This window comes from Paracoccidioides lutzii (genome assembly GCF_000150705.2).
Source record: "Paracoccidioides lutzii Pb01 unplaced genomic scaffold supercont2.3, whole genome shotgun sequence".
In the NCBI taxonomy this organism is placed as follows: Eukaryota; Fungi; Ascomycota; class Eurotiomycetes; order Onygenales; family Ajellomycetaceae; genus Paracoccidioides; species Paracoccidioides lutzii.
The window spans coordinates 1,021,088-1,035,186 of NW_015440949.1; the positions used below are offsets into that span (position 1 = coordinate 1,021,088).

At 46.2% G+C, this 14,099-nt stretch overlaps 6 protein-coding genes across 6 annotated transcripts; 3 read left to right on the forward strand and 3 right to left on the reverse strand.

The window, feature by feature from the left end:
• Positions 1-1,015: 1,015 nt before the first annotated feature.
• PAAG_01624 (phosphate-repressible phosphate permease) lies at positions 1,016-3,132 on the forward strand (the record flags this gene model as incomplete). The annotated part of the gene is made up of 4 exons (XM_015844397.1): positions 1,016-1,094; positions 1,196-2,659; positions 2,746-2,784; positions 2,885-3,132. 4 exons carry the CDS (start codon positions 1,016-1,018, stop codon positions 3,130-3,132), a joined length of 1,830 nt encoding a protein of 609 aa, XP_015701305.1.
• A 1,769-nt stretch (positions 3,133-4,901) lies between these two features.
• PAAG_01625 (hypothetical protein) lies at positions 4,902-6,143 on the forward strand (the record flags this gene model as incomplete). Its single annotated transcript, XM_002796571.1, has 1 exon — positions 4,902-6,143. The coding sequence occupies one exon, from the start codon at positions 4,902-4,904 to the stop codon at positions 6,141-6,143; it is 1,242 nt and encodes a 413-aa protein (XP_002796617.1).
• Positions 6,144-6,516: 373 nt separating this feature from the next.
• On the reverse strand, positions 6,517-8,105 carry PAAG_01626 (6-hydroxy-D-nicotine oxidase; the record flags this gene model as incomplete). The annotated part of the gene is made up of 3 exons (XM_002796572.1): positions 6,517-6,638; positions 6,724-7,891; positions 7,968-8,105. The coding sequence occupies 3 exons, from the start codon at positions 8,103-8,105 to the stop codon at positions 6,517-6,519; spliced, it is 1,428 nt and encodes a 475-aa protein (XP_002796618.1).
• Positions 8,106-9,066: 961 nt separating this feature from the next.
• On the forward strand, positions 9,067-9,844 carry PAAG_01627 (hypothetical protein; the record flags this gene model as incomplete). The annotated part of the gene is made up of 2 exons (XM_002796573.1): positions 9,067-9,346; positions 9,450-9,844. The coding sequence occupies 2 exons, from the start codon at positions 9,067-9,069 to the stop codon at positions 9,842-9,844; spliced, it is 675 nt and encodes a 224-aa protein (XP_002796619.1).
• Positions 9,845-10,489: 645 nt separating this feature from the next.
• PAAG_01628 (hypothetical protein) lies at positions 10,490-11,353 on the reverse strand (the record flags this gene model as incomplete). The annotated part of the gene is made up of 3 exons (XM_015844398.1): positions 10,490-10,862; positions 10,972-11,114; positions 11,189-11,353. 3 exons carry the CDS (start codon positions 11,351-11,353, stop codon positions 10,490-10,492), a joined length of 681 nt encoding a protein of 226 aa, XP_015701306.1.
• Positions 11,354-12,002: 649 nt separating this feature from the next.
• Positions 12,003-14,084, reverse strand: PAAG_11325 (hypothetical protein; the record flags this gene model as incomplete). Its single annotated transcript, XM_015846994.1, has 7 exons — positions 12,003-12,148; positions 12,261-12,421; positions 12,513-13,015; positions 13,158-13,314; positions 13,436-13,478; positions 13,510-13,634; positions 13,990-14,084. 7 exons carry the CDS (start codon positions 14,082-14,084, stop codon positions 12,003-12,005), a joined length of 1,230 nt encoding a protein of 409 aa, XP_015703416.1.
• Positions 14,085-14,099: the final 15 nt, after the last annotated feature.

Sequence of the window (14,099 nt, forward strand, 5' to 3'; positions counted from 1 at the left end):
GGGGGTTTGTTTCGCTGTTGAGGTTTGAAAGTTGACTCTTCTACAGATTTTTGCAGTTGACTGGTCCTGCCACTGACTCCCCGAACTCTAGGCTATCCCCGTCTATCGTTTAGCTGATCCAACCAACGAAATGCGCCCGTTTAACCTGAAGACGCACGATTTAAAAGCTTAACCGCCACTTGCCTAGTGAATTAACCTAGCAACCCCTAACTAAGTAACGAACTACACCATCTCTCAAGACCACACGTGGGGATTCCCGAGTATTTCATTGGGGACACAACCGCTCCGAGCTGACAGACAGTGACAGGCCTTCGTCGAACCCCCTACCCTCAGCCCTCCCCAAAAACCACCAAAACCCACCAGAAACCCCCAGAAATATCCCAGCATCATTTTACCGCAGTCACCTACTGAAGTGCATACATCATTTACACCCTTTACGTCTCCAGCACTCAGAAACACTGCGGATTGATTCGCTCCTTTTCTGCTGCGGTATTTTTTATTTCTTTTTTTGTTTTATTCCCCCTTTCTATTCCAACTCCCCGAGGCCGGCAAGCCCCACCTTCTCAAGCATCGAGAGTAATCTTCGATATCCATGGCTGAACAGCGCAAAATGGCCAAAATGACTAAAATGACCCTGCCGCCTCTTGCTGTCTCCTGCTGTCACAAATCACCTCCCGAGATGGGAAAACATGGCCTTTCAATCCCACGCTAGCACGGCTTGGAAAATGTCAAGAAAGCCCGAACGCGGTGGGTATCCTATCCCCCTCCCTGATCATCCATGTGCAGAACAGAACAATCATGGAATGGCGGGCAGAACAAAAAAAAAAAGGGAAAAAAAAAAAAAGAATAGAAACTCTAGCAACCCCCATCCGAACATATATAAAACATCCGATCCACGCTGTTGACCCTGCGTGAAGATCTAGTTCTTCTCGAAATTTACCAGCAGTGGCCCTTTTCCCTCTTGCCTGTTGAGTCTTGCCCGTTGCACCATTGCCCTTTGTCAATCTAGCCCAGTATGGCGGTGCACGAACATACCTACGTTTTTGTGATCGGCACCTTTTTTGCCATGCTCGATGCCTATAATAACGGTGCAAGTAAGTGTTCATCAGAAGAATGACAATAAAAAGTTGAGAAAACCTGCGGCAACCAGGTCAATGACCCCGCACATCTCATAGCTAACACGTTCTCTGATTAGACGATGTGGCAAATGCTTGGGCAACCAGTGTCTCGTCGCGCTCCATCTCGTACAGACAGGCAATGATCTTCGGCACTATATTTGAACTGCTTGGTGCAATCACCGTGGGCGCACGTACCGCAGACACCATAAAAAACGGCATTATCCCTAACTCCGCCTTCCAAAACAACGCTGGTGTGCAGATGCTTGCTTTTACTTGTGCACTTGCAGCTGCGTCTTCCTGGGTCATGTGGTGTACACGACACTCTGCCCACGTCTCGTCAACTTACTCCCTCGTTTCCGCTGTCGCTGGCGTTGGTGTTGCGACTGTAGGAGCACCTAAGGTCCAGTGGGGCTGGAATAAAGGCAAAGGTCTCGGTGCCATCTTTGCCGGCCTTGCAATGGCCCCTGCCATTTCCGGTGGCTTCGGTGCCGCCATCTTTATGCTCATCAAACTGGTCGTGCACATCCGCAAGAACCCGGTGCCCTGGGCTATCTATAGTTCCCCTGCCTTTTTCCTCATCGCTGGCACCATTTGTACCCTATCCATTGTCTACAAGGGATCCCCGAAGTTGGGCTTGAACAAAAAGCCGGCGTGGTACATTGCTGCTGTCTCTTTGGGCACTGGAGCTGGCCTCTGCATTCTTGCGGCCATTTTTTTTGTTCCCTTCGTGCACGCAAAGGTTGTTAAAAAGGATCACACTATCAAGTGGTGGATGTTCGTTCTAGGTCCTTCTCTCTACAATCGTCCAGCTCCTGTTGATGCAACCAAGGCCAATGTTCCCAACTATGCCGTTGTTCAGAATGACGAGGGTGAAGAGTCTTCCAATGACTCAATCCAATCTGCCAATGGATCCAACGACGCCATCAAGACTGAAACAGGCACCGCCCCTTCAACCACTATTGTTTCATCTGACCAACACGAGAAATCCCTTGCCGCTGTAGAAGCCAATCAGCTTTCCCATAAAGAGCTCCTCATCCAGGGTCGGGAAAAATTGCATGCCAAACTCAGGAAGAAGCGCAGTCCCATTGGATGGGCAATGCGTCATCTTCACGCAAACCCCATGGGCATCGGCCAGATATACGAATGGCACAATATCAAGACTTTTGCAGTACGGCTCCCCGCCATGGTCGTTGTGGGAGCGCTATATGGTCTTCACTACGACATCCACGCCGCACAAACAGGTGTCATGGGTACCCCTGACGGCCAACGTATGCAGCGGGTGTATTCACATGCCCACAAATACACTAATGAAGTGGAACATACGTACTCCTTTGTCCAGATCCTTACTGCGTGCACGGCTTCCTTCGCACACGGAGCTAACGACATTGGCAATTCGGTTGGACCCTGGGCTGTGATCTACGGTGCCTGGAAAACTGGGAATGCTGCTGCATCTAAGGCTCCGGTTGACGTCTGGCAACTCGCAGTGCTGTCGCTTACCATTTCTCTCGGCCTTCTTACCTATGGCTACAACATCATGAAAGGTAGGTGGATTCTTCTAACCCTGCTTTATTCCAGAAAAGAAAAAAAAAATACATCATTATTTGATGCTAACTTTTTGAACAATCAGTCATGGGTAACAAGATCACGTATCATTCGCCCAGTCGAGGTATGTTAAACCAACCACCCATCCATCCACTCGATAATTGATTGAATCCAACCCTCAACCATGAACATCCTCTAACATCTCTCTCTTCCCATTTTTGCAGGTTGCTCCATGGAAATGGGTGCCGCCATTACTGTCCTCGTTTTCTCTCAATACTCCCTTCCCGTCTCTACATCCATGTGCATCACCGGGGCCACAGTTGGCGTCGGGCTCTGCAACGGCACTCTCAAGGCCGTCAACTGGCATCGGGTGGGTCTCCTGATGCTCTCGTGGATTGCTACCATTCCGATAGCGGGAACTCTTGGAGGAGTCCTTATGGGCTTATTTCTCAACTCCCCACACTTTCGTTAGAGGATCTCATCTCTTTTATTATTAGTTTGTTGTAGGCGCTTCCATTTCTCTTTTATATGGTTGTATTTTTCGATAATTTGTTATATTATTCGAGGCAAGGGGACGGGGGCAGGGGGTGAGAGGGGGGAGGGGGGAAATTTGCATGTTTAAAGAACACCATACCCAATACGGTTATTTTTTCCTTAATATTACCCTATCGATATCTCAAGAAGATATACTTCTGAATCTACGAAAGTTCATCTATCTTTCCAACTGTGTTTAAATTCGAGTCTCGGCGGAAAACGTGTAATATCCATTGGGTCATGACAACTTTCTTAGACTTGGTGGCTTCCACTCTATACCAGCAACTCAAGAAGGCTCTCAACGACAATAATCCATACAGCTATGGATCAAAAGTGGTGTGGAGCCCCAGCTTCCCGTGCAATAACATATCCTCTTGATTGGGCGCCAAAAGTGACTGGGGGACGTATATTTTAGGGGGGCGGGAAATAAGCAATTATGTCCTTGGCTTTCTCCATATGAATATCCCCTGAGGCCTGGACCAAGCCCCTAGGTAGGTAAATAAGTAAGTTAGATAACTACTGTACCAAGGTCGCTATCAAATCAAATTTTAAACATCATATGCAGATAACTAACAGTTCTATGGATGTTATGAAACTGAGGTTTGGCTCACCAAGACACTACAAAGCACTACAAAGCCACTTACTGGCTTAACTAAACCTTTGGCTTCCGTCCCCCATTTCATAGTTAAACCCTGAGCCCAGGCTTAAGACACTCTTACCTAAGTTTTAGTTATGGTTAGGTCTCGAGTCCCGAGAAAACACGCCTACAAAGTCTAGATATAATGAATGGATCCTTCATATGGCTAATCCAGGCAACATCCGTGGATATACGAGGGAGTCTGAATATATAACCTGCATGCCCCAAGGATATATAAATGAATCCCATCCCCCCTCATGATTTTCATGCACAAAATCGGTCTGATTATTTACCGTCAATAACTCGCTTTCCAGTAGGAACCATCTGGCATCGGCGAACCCGCACGCCCCCAAGATGAGGGCTGCTGTCACTGATTTTTTTTTTTTTTATTTTTTTTATTTTTTTTATTTATATTTTATTTTTTATTTGCTAGTTAACTAGGTAAATTCCTCGTTTGCTGTCGGATTATTAAAGCTGACCAGCGCTGACCCGCCCGAGTGGTCGGGTTACACCTTGGCAGAAGAGCAGCTTAGGACTCTCTTCCTGCTTTCATCCCCATCCACTCACCCATTGTCGTCTTCATTGCGATAAAACGACATAGAAATGGATAGTGGTTCTTCCTCCTCCCAGATCTGGTTGTGTTATATACGCATGAAACGGAGCAGAGAAGGAGTTCGGCGGTGACAGGCACACACCCCAAACCAATAAGCTATCAGGGTGCTCTTTAGTGGCTGGCGACTGGATCAAGCCCCGTTCGTATTCTGACCACCATGCCTGAACTCGCCAAATATGGAGAGGAATTTCGAGCGGGGAACTTGCTGGCAGTTTTATCGAGGAATGATCTTTGATTAATGAAGTGTTTTCTAGCTCTCTGTCTGTCAGCACTGAGTATTAACTACTGACTCATCCTGCCCTGGAATAACTATCTTCTATACTACGTTGAACCATTTCACAAATCCTCATCTTCAAATAACTTCTGCCAATCCGCATTTTTTTAAACTGTGCTGTTTTTCGTCCTCAAAAATCCATCTCAGATCAAACCCCGAGCAACCACCAGCTCACTTTGCCAGATGGCGGTTGTTCTCGACTTAACCAACCTCCGCATCTCCAGGACAATCACAACTCCTTTTCTGCGCATCCCTCCAGAGCTACGAAACCACATATACAACTACCTTTTAATTGGACCCGATAGACTATCCAGACGCCACAGTGCCTTTTGTGCTTATGCAGACCGCAGCTCTCGAGATATCGAGCGTCCTCCCTTTAAAGTTGTCTACGATCACAAGTGTATCTGCCGCCGCCGCCAATTTCTTGCTATCCTGCTCACCTGTCGTCAAATTCACTCCGAGGCAGCCCCAATTTTCTGGAGCCATAATATGCATTACTTTGAATCGACCAACTTGTTTGCCCAAAATGTCTCCAACGCCCTACGCGAGCAATACCGTGGCTTTCTCCACCATATAGGTATCGTTTCCACCTGTCACATTGCTCATCACGGTAGCGCTTTTTCTCAGAGTAATAAAACGGACGCCGAACAGAGCATGTGGAACATTCTTTTGACGTGCAAGAACCTCCGAACCTTAGAGCTTGAAATCGACACAGTTCAACAGTACCAGACACAGTATTTAAAGCTTCGAACAGCGCTCCCACATCTGAAGCGCTTAACACTCGTTCGCGTTCAGGGGTTCTATCTTGAGTCACAGCCATGTCTCAGAGATCCTCAGCTCATCTATGTCAAAATTCCAGTGGATATGCCACTCGATATTGAAGAACATACCGAATTCCACAATTTCTGTCGCTCTTTCAGAGACTTGGTCAATTCCATCTCCACTAACATTAACAATATGATTCGGCCCTTGGGGGCCCCACTACCCCATCACCTCCCTCCCAGTCTAAGAGATAACAGCAACAAGCGGACAATTACTATTGGCCACAACAATCGCGTTGTATCGGTGATATTCTACGGGCTCCCCAATAGCCACCAAACGCGGCAGCGACTTGCTAGACAACGTCTCTTCGAACAAAATCGTCTCAAAGCCGCTGGTTTGCCAAGTCGGTCGGAGGCGGAGCTTAGCCTGCGCGTTAAACAGCTGAAAGAGGAGAAAGAGGCACGGGACCGTATCGAAATGCGCCTGGAAGAGGCACGTGTTGCGGACATAAAGGAGAAGGATCGTGATAAACGTGCTCAGGAACAGGCTGTAGCTGAAGCAAAGCAAAAGGCGAATCAGCGCGTACATAAGCAACGGAAGATTATAAAGACACAAAAGGCCAAGCAGGAAGAAAGGAAGCGGGTTCCAAAGAAGTCGCCATAGTGGCCTGGTGGACGGGCGGATTTGTTCTCAAAATTTATTTTGTACTTTACGTACATGTGCATTACTAGAGCTCAGCATGGGAGATGTCAAAGACAACTAAATATCTCTGGTTCGTTAAAAAGTTCGATTGCCTGTCTCATTTCCGAAAGAGAGTCACATACTCATTTGCAAATGATATGAACATTCAGCTCACTCGATATTTTATATTGACCTCAGATGACTTGGAGCTGCCCAGAGGAAAAGAAAACAAGAATTCTCCTGTCCTTCAGGCCCGTTTTGGAAATTGAACTACCGGAACCTTTTTCTTGAAGGTATTCAACTCAAACCCGCTCCAGTGAATCCAGCACAAGCAAACAAACATCTCACGTATGCATCATGCAACAGGGGTAATTGAGAGCATCTTGCTAAAGAGGCAGCCAGGGTCATATTGTGCCTTGAGCTTTTGTAGCCTCGTGGTATTTTCTCCGAATATCTCAGGAACAGCAATGTCACCAGCTGGATATTCACATGGTAACTACAGTCAGCAACCAACCCTTTCATTACGAAGTGAAAGACAGGAATGAGAAACAGAAACGCTTACGTTCAGCATAATTCAGGTATTGTGGGACACCGTCTGGAGTTATGTTTCTCTCCAGCAGTTGTGAATCGAGTTCTTCCTTGAACAGTGCTTGGAGCTGACGTCCATATTCACGATGCTGGGCATCGTTTGAGCTCTCCTTCCACCGCAAGCCAACTATCCCGTTAAGAGTGTTCATACTGCGATTGGCGACGGCGGTTGATGAAAGAGGTACCTCGCACACCTTGCGCATGTCCATAAACTCTAGAGCAATTGCCGATCCCAATAAATCAGAGTCAGATTGCAGTTTTGTCGTGAAATTGTCGAGAATCGAGCGTACAAATGCTGGTCTCACTGGCTTAAGGAAAAATGTGCCTTTGAAAGTTTTTCTGCCCCCGTGAGCCGTCATGTCAGTGAAAAGGGCATTTAACTTAACGTAAGGCATCATGTAGGTCTTGCCCAGCTCCGGTCCAAGAGCAAATAGAGGTTTAAATTTATTTCTTGCCTCTTCCTCAGGTCCAATGTAGATTGGAGAGACAGCGACCACTGGAACCAAGGCTCCGGGAGGCTGCCCAAGCATGCAAACTGCAGCAGTGTTCGCATCGAGTTCCTCAAGAAGAGAATTCAGGAAGTCAAGTACCAGCTCTAGCTTGTCAGGAGTAAAGGTAAGCAGGCCTGAAAATACTTCGCCTTTCTGTTCATAGCAACGGTATTGAAATTCTACAGCTATTCCGAAGCCATGTCCGGCGCCACGGACGGCCCAAAAGAGATCAGGGTTTTCGGTAGACGAGGCCGTTACAACTGAGCCATCGGCAAGTACCAAAGTGGCTGACAAAAGATTGTCGACCACCATTCCGTATCTCCCACTGAGCCAGCCATAGCCACCACCAAGGGTAAGCCCTCCAATGCCGGTATGATTCACAGTGCCGCCAACAGTCGCGAGACCGTATTCTGCTGCCGCGTTATCAACATCCGCCCAGAGGGCGCCGCCTTGGGCAGTAATAACTTTCGTAGCAGCATCAACAGTAACTCCTCGCATACGGCCCAAGTCTATAACTATCCCGCCATCGCTCGAACTAGTTCCAGATACCGAGTGACCCCCGCATTTGACTGCAAGATCAATATTATGCTCCTGGACAAACTTGACGACGATAGATATATCTTGCGCAGTAGATGGAAAAAGTACGACGCCCTGTTATATAAAACCGGGTCAGCTTTCATGGGAAAAACAAATGAGAGATTAGCCGATGGGTTGTGATAGGCCATACTGCTCGCTTTACCGCAGTATCAGACCAACGGGCAATACATTCCCCATAGTCAGGCGATGTTTCGGTAACAACTTTTGTGTTCTCAAGCCGTGACCCCAGGGTCGAAACCAAATCAGCTGTTATTTTGGATCTTGGCATTGATATCTTATCGTGGTTTAGTGGTTAAGGTAGAAGAAAATGGAATTGAGAACGAATAACTGCTGCTCAGCATTAAGGAGAGACAATGGCGACTTATATGCACAGCAAGCTTCAGGCATAACTATCTCGTATATTCTGATTAAGAGAGACTTCAGAGGCTTTTTGACTTCGTCGTTTCCTGCAAAGCTGAACATATCGGTGGAACATACGTACGTAAGAGTGAGCGACCTAATCCGCTCCAAATGAGCAGGCATAAACCCTAGACAATAATTAACGCGCTCCCATTGTTATTTTCAGTTAGGCAATGCATGAAAGCCATGCAGTTTTCAGCGGGAAAGACAGTTCACACTAACCAATAATGGAGATTACAAGGATTGACCATCCAAAGAAAAAGCTCTAGTATTGGGCCAACCTCCGTGGGAAGGATTGGCTAGAACTCAAGTTCGAAGCCACATATCCACGGATGTTTATGCAGCACCTTATTTGCATGGCGTGGGAGAGCAAAGTTCAGCCCGATGTTCAGATGACATTCACACCATTAGTGTTGGGGCTGAGATGTGCAAAAGTAGCTTTCTGATTAACATGATGGTGAATGGAAAACAGCGCTCAATTGCGGGGAGCATACATAATATGGTAAAATTATAAATTCCATCTTCCATTGCAAACAATGCATGATGTTGAAACCTGAGATGGTGGCCGCTTGGTTGGGTGTAACTACAGTCATCCCACGATATAAATGGACCTTGCCCTAATCAATCTTTCATTATCTCCACGTGATCAAATCTAGTTAAACTCGTTGCTTGGAAGCCCCTTGATTCAAAACCTTCGCCTCGCCACTCTCCGGAGCATTTACTGGTGTTCTTCAGTAGAGCTGGCGACCAGCTTTCGATATTCAATCCATGATCCATTCTCTCATGTCAAATATTCTATTGACTGTTGACAGTGTTTCGTCTCGGTAGTTATGGGTTTCATCAAGGCCCTTTTCAAAGCTTCTGCCTTCGGAGGCGCAGTTACTACAGGATCGTACCTCTATCTGACCAGGGGCTCCAACGTTGTCCCCTGTTCCATGTCGGATTATCTCTTCACCTCACCATATTTTAGCAAATACAATCCTCATAGTAACCCCGCCTATCATGACATGTGCTTGAAGAGAGTGCCCTTATCCAAACTTAATCCCCAACTTTTGGCCCAGGACGGAAAGCTAGTTGAAGCTTTCTGTGCCAGCGTGTGGAGTGGTCTCGGTATATCTTCCCTTCACTTATCTCCGAATTCGATGTCTTATTCTATTATTATATAGTAATAGATTTGGTCACGCATTTGCTAATTTCTTACTGTATCATCTAGGTTATGCAATCCAACGCTTCTACCTTACGCGCACGCATAAGGGGCCAGAAACCTCCCACCAACTGTGGTCGAAATCTCAACTCCGCGAATCCACGTACCCCGTAGGCACTGAGATTACAGACCACTTCAATGTGGTCGAACATGCACCCTCGAGGATTATCTTGCGGTGTGGCGACTCCCCCTTAAAACGTGACGTAAGGACGACCGATGGTCTCTTCGAGGTATCAGCCAATATCAACCAAGAGGAAGCGGTCGCTGAGTTCGGGCTGAAATCTCTCTTTTATCAGGGATTGGGAAAAACTGATAAAGAACCGATCCCTCGCCCTATCGTGTGGCTTCATCATATCTACACCAAGCTTTTGATGGAGACCGCTGTGCGGAGATTAACCCGATAGCCACTATCCCAAGAGAGTTTGGCTGTGCTAAATATCCTGGTTAGTCTAAGACGAGAACAGCTTATATATTGGGTTAGACTATAAGAAGTCTACCCTTTTGGCGCCCGTCTCGCTCAACCTCATGTTTAACCCGGAAGGGATCGAATTTCTTCAATATTCATTGAAGAACGTTTCGAGTTTATGCTAAGCGATGACAACTGCGCCTCCTCTCCGGCGATGACATGCAACATCCATATGTACATATATACGTACTATCAATTCCAGTGGCTAGAATTACATGAGCCTTGATCCTCAGAAATGAATACCAATTTCTTGATACCCGCAGAGATGGCACTCTGAGACTTTAATACATTTTCCAATTTTGGCTTGTGATTTGGAAAGTGAAATCATAAATACAAATAGAAAATCACTTGAAATGTAACCAACATAACTCCTAACCCGACAGGGAAATGTTGCTGAAAAAAAAAAAAAAAAAAAGAAAGAAAAGAAAAAGAAAAATGGGCAGCAGGACAAACATGAAAACTTCGCGATGATAAAAATACAGAACTGCCCAGGTCCACTCCACTGCCTTGGTAACTAACTCTTCATCTCATCTATCCCAAAACCCCCAAGAAGCAAAAAGGGAGAAGGAGAGCAAAAGGCCTCTTATGTCCGACTCCCCAGAATATTTTCATGCCAATCATCATAATTAACCTTCTCATCCGGCAGGTTCTTTTGGTCAGTATCGCATAACGCAGTGAAGCCCATGTGGCCATTTTTCGCATTGACCAGGTTTTCGGGGATGGACATCTGGACCTGTTCAGGGTGCTTATAAACGATGGACATGCGCAGTGTCTTTTCAGAATTCCATGAACCATCCATCCATGTAATATAATTATGGAGGATGCCCTCACTTCGCCACCACAGGGTTGGATTGTAAGTAATTAGGGATTGCAAATGTCTCTGGTTATTTTCTCTAGGCACCCAGATCTTTGAAACACGTTTCATGGCGGCTCGATCGGCTTCGATCACACAGTACCTGTAGAAAGGAAATATGTATACCATGTTAGATATGTACGAAGTTTTGCGAAGATATATGTATATGGATTTATATGAGACCTTGAAGGTGGTATGAAACGGAAACTAACCAAGAGTTTTTATCACCTTCCTGTTGTCCTCTTACAGGTGTGGTATATATGCCGGGCCCTGTCTGCTGCCGATCATCGGACTTGCGGTCGTGCTTTTCATCCCAAGTAATGGTTCCATGCTTATTATAATCTCTAGCTCTGCTCTAAACACACATGACTTTTGTATCATGACCCACATTTGTATGTGATATATAGATTGGGAGGGGGACAAACGCACTTTAGAAACAGTCATATATCCAATGATCATTTTTTCCGACTGCCTCTTTTTGGCTCCAGTTTCAAGCCGTTGATTTTCCGGCTCTTGATTTTCAACTGGAATGGCGGAAGTAGCACTGATAAACGCCAGCGCCAGCGTCAATAATTTAGCATACGGGAACAACATCTCGCCTTGGTGTTTGGTGTGAATAATACACTGAAAAAGGAGAAAGGAAAGAGGTTTTAAAATTAGCGAGAAATGCTGGAAGCAAAATTCCCAGCGTACGAAGGCTTGTTAACTTTGTATCTGAGGTTTATGAGACGTGGAACGAGAAGTGAGATGGTCTGAAGGAAGTCCCTTTTGTCCATTTATATAATGTACTCGCAAAACCTCGATCTCTCTAGATGATTCATCTTGACAGCTTCACAAGAAAATATTTCTAGATGGGCTATTTGAGTCTGCAAAGGAGCCTGTGAGATAATACTAAATTAGCAGTAGTATTGGTAACTACCCAGGAGGCCTACGCCAAAGACTAACTAGGGGGGCGGTGGAGAGAACGAAAAGTTAGCTAGCGTTGTGTAATAATGAACTCCAGACGTCTTGCAAGCTGGGAGAGGATTATTATTAATAGGTGCTGAGAGGAAATCCTCCGTGTCAATGATAGGTAAACCCGAGACAAGGCGGCGAGGCATTCGGCGTGGTTGTGACGCCGACAATAATCGGGGAGGAGGGGAGGCGGGGGGCCGTCTTTCATTACTATTTTTAAAACTTAACTAGGCAGGGATTAAAACACCTGGGAATTCGCGATCAAGATTCCAGCAAATACACATAAGCCTCAGGGCTGTCGCCTTTTCAGACCGACATGTAGCTCAAGGGGCTTCCTCAAAAATCCTTCCCTTGTCTCCAACGGGCCATCTTGTCGAACCTCAAAGTCGAAGTTCTTGAAAACTGTCACGGCCATACATTGCAGTTCCATCTCTGCTACGTTTCGACCAACGCAGGCACGTGGTCCTGTGCTGAAGGGAATAAATGCAGCTTTTTGTCGGCTGGTCAAGCGAGAGGGACCCCACCGTGTCAGAACAAATTGATCTACATCGGGTCCCCATATGCTGGTTGAGTGATGTATCGTGTAGGCCGGGACGGAAAGGACGGTTCCTGGATAGAAAACGTGGTTGTGAATTTTCACTGGTGGTAGGAAGGCCAAGAGATGAGGTTCTGTAAATGCGCATCGTTTCAGAGATCACCCATGACAGACTAATGATATCCATTAGCCATGATGAAGGGGATCAAAAGGGGGGGAAACCCAGTAACTCCACGATAACGAGTAACATATGTAAATACTTACTATTCGATATCTTTGACCACGGCATATGACGGGACCTCCACATCTGCTGGAATTACCTCAGCCAGAATTTGTTGGAGTTTCTCTTTTACGCCCCGGGTTTTCAGAACCCAATATAGTATTGCGCAAGCTGTGTTAGAGGTAGTATCGGATCCAGCGATTAGTTGGGTGAGTGCCTCTGCAGTGAGCTCTTCTTGGCCAAGCTTGGCACCATTTTCATCCCGCCCTTCCATTAGGCGAGCAAGGAGATCTACGGGAGTATTATTTGCCATGACTTCGGGTTGAAGACGCTCAGACACACGTGCAACAGCAATTCCCGCAAGTTCTTCCACTGCCTCTAGACCACCTCGGAAAAATCGATCCGGAAGAAACTTTGCCCAAGGCTTAAGATCAGGAAAGATGCCTAAAGTCGCAGAAACTTCTCCACGTCTGTTAAGAACCTGAATTGCTGGAGCATACGTAGGAGGGCAATCAGAAGACTTTCGAACCTCTGCAACGTCTCGACCCTTTTATAACATGCCAAAAGGGGCGCCGAATGCCAAGTCGCCAATGATATCAAAAGCAAGATAGTTAAACCAGTGCAGCGTATCAATTGACGCATATCCAGCTTTGGGGTTACGCTGCAAGTTAGAGAGCCTACTGCCGTACAAATTCCTCTAGGTTTGCATGGATGTACTGTTCAAATTGTCCAATTGACCTAGCACTAAATGTATGAGACACTGTCTTGCGTTTCTGCGTGTGCTCTGCACGGTCACGGGTATTAAAAAGGCCCCGGAGAATAGACACAAACGCATCATAATACTCCCTAGTACCGCATAGGTTAACCACTGAAACCTAAATAGGATGATATGCATGGGCACGGCATATCATCTATGTAGATGTTTACAAAAGAGGTAATACTATGACACCACTCACGATTTTAGAACTCGTTTCCATGCCCATAAATAATCGGTATAGCATCCGGGTCTGCTACAGAAACATGGTGCGGCTGTATCCTCACAAGGGTCCATATTTCTTATGCGCACTGTCCACAGCTTGGTACCGCCGACCTCGTCAGCATTGGTACATAAGCCATAAATGAGAGAGTGAAGCCGTAAAGGGAGCTGGTATATCATGAAGATACCACTGCTGCAAATATGGATAGAGTTAATAGAGTATGGGAAACAAAAGGAGGGAGTAGGGAGTCAAAAGAAGTGAGAGAATCATTTTTACCCCGAGAAAGTCTGAAGGTTGGGGAGCCTAAAATGACAAAAAGAATGGGGTATCGTTTCACAGATAGGATAAATAATCAGCAATTAATGGCAATGAGGGTCATGCTATGTGTCTTGTCCCCAAATCAGTTCTGAGTGAAAAGCATTCCAGTAACAATTGGCAAGTTAGAGAGGGGATAATAAGAGACTACGAAGCTCTTTTTAATAAAAACAACCATGTCATAGGTTGGTTGCAGAAGACCACCCCTTCTGCTTGCCATATAGCGCACTCTCCGTTGGCACTGCCTCCAAAGGAGAAAGAGTCGGCAAAAGGGACTTTTCGGAAACCAGCAGCGTTGAATAGAAGAAGTTCCTCGACATGCATTTCTTATCTGCCGAT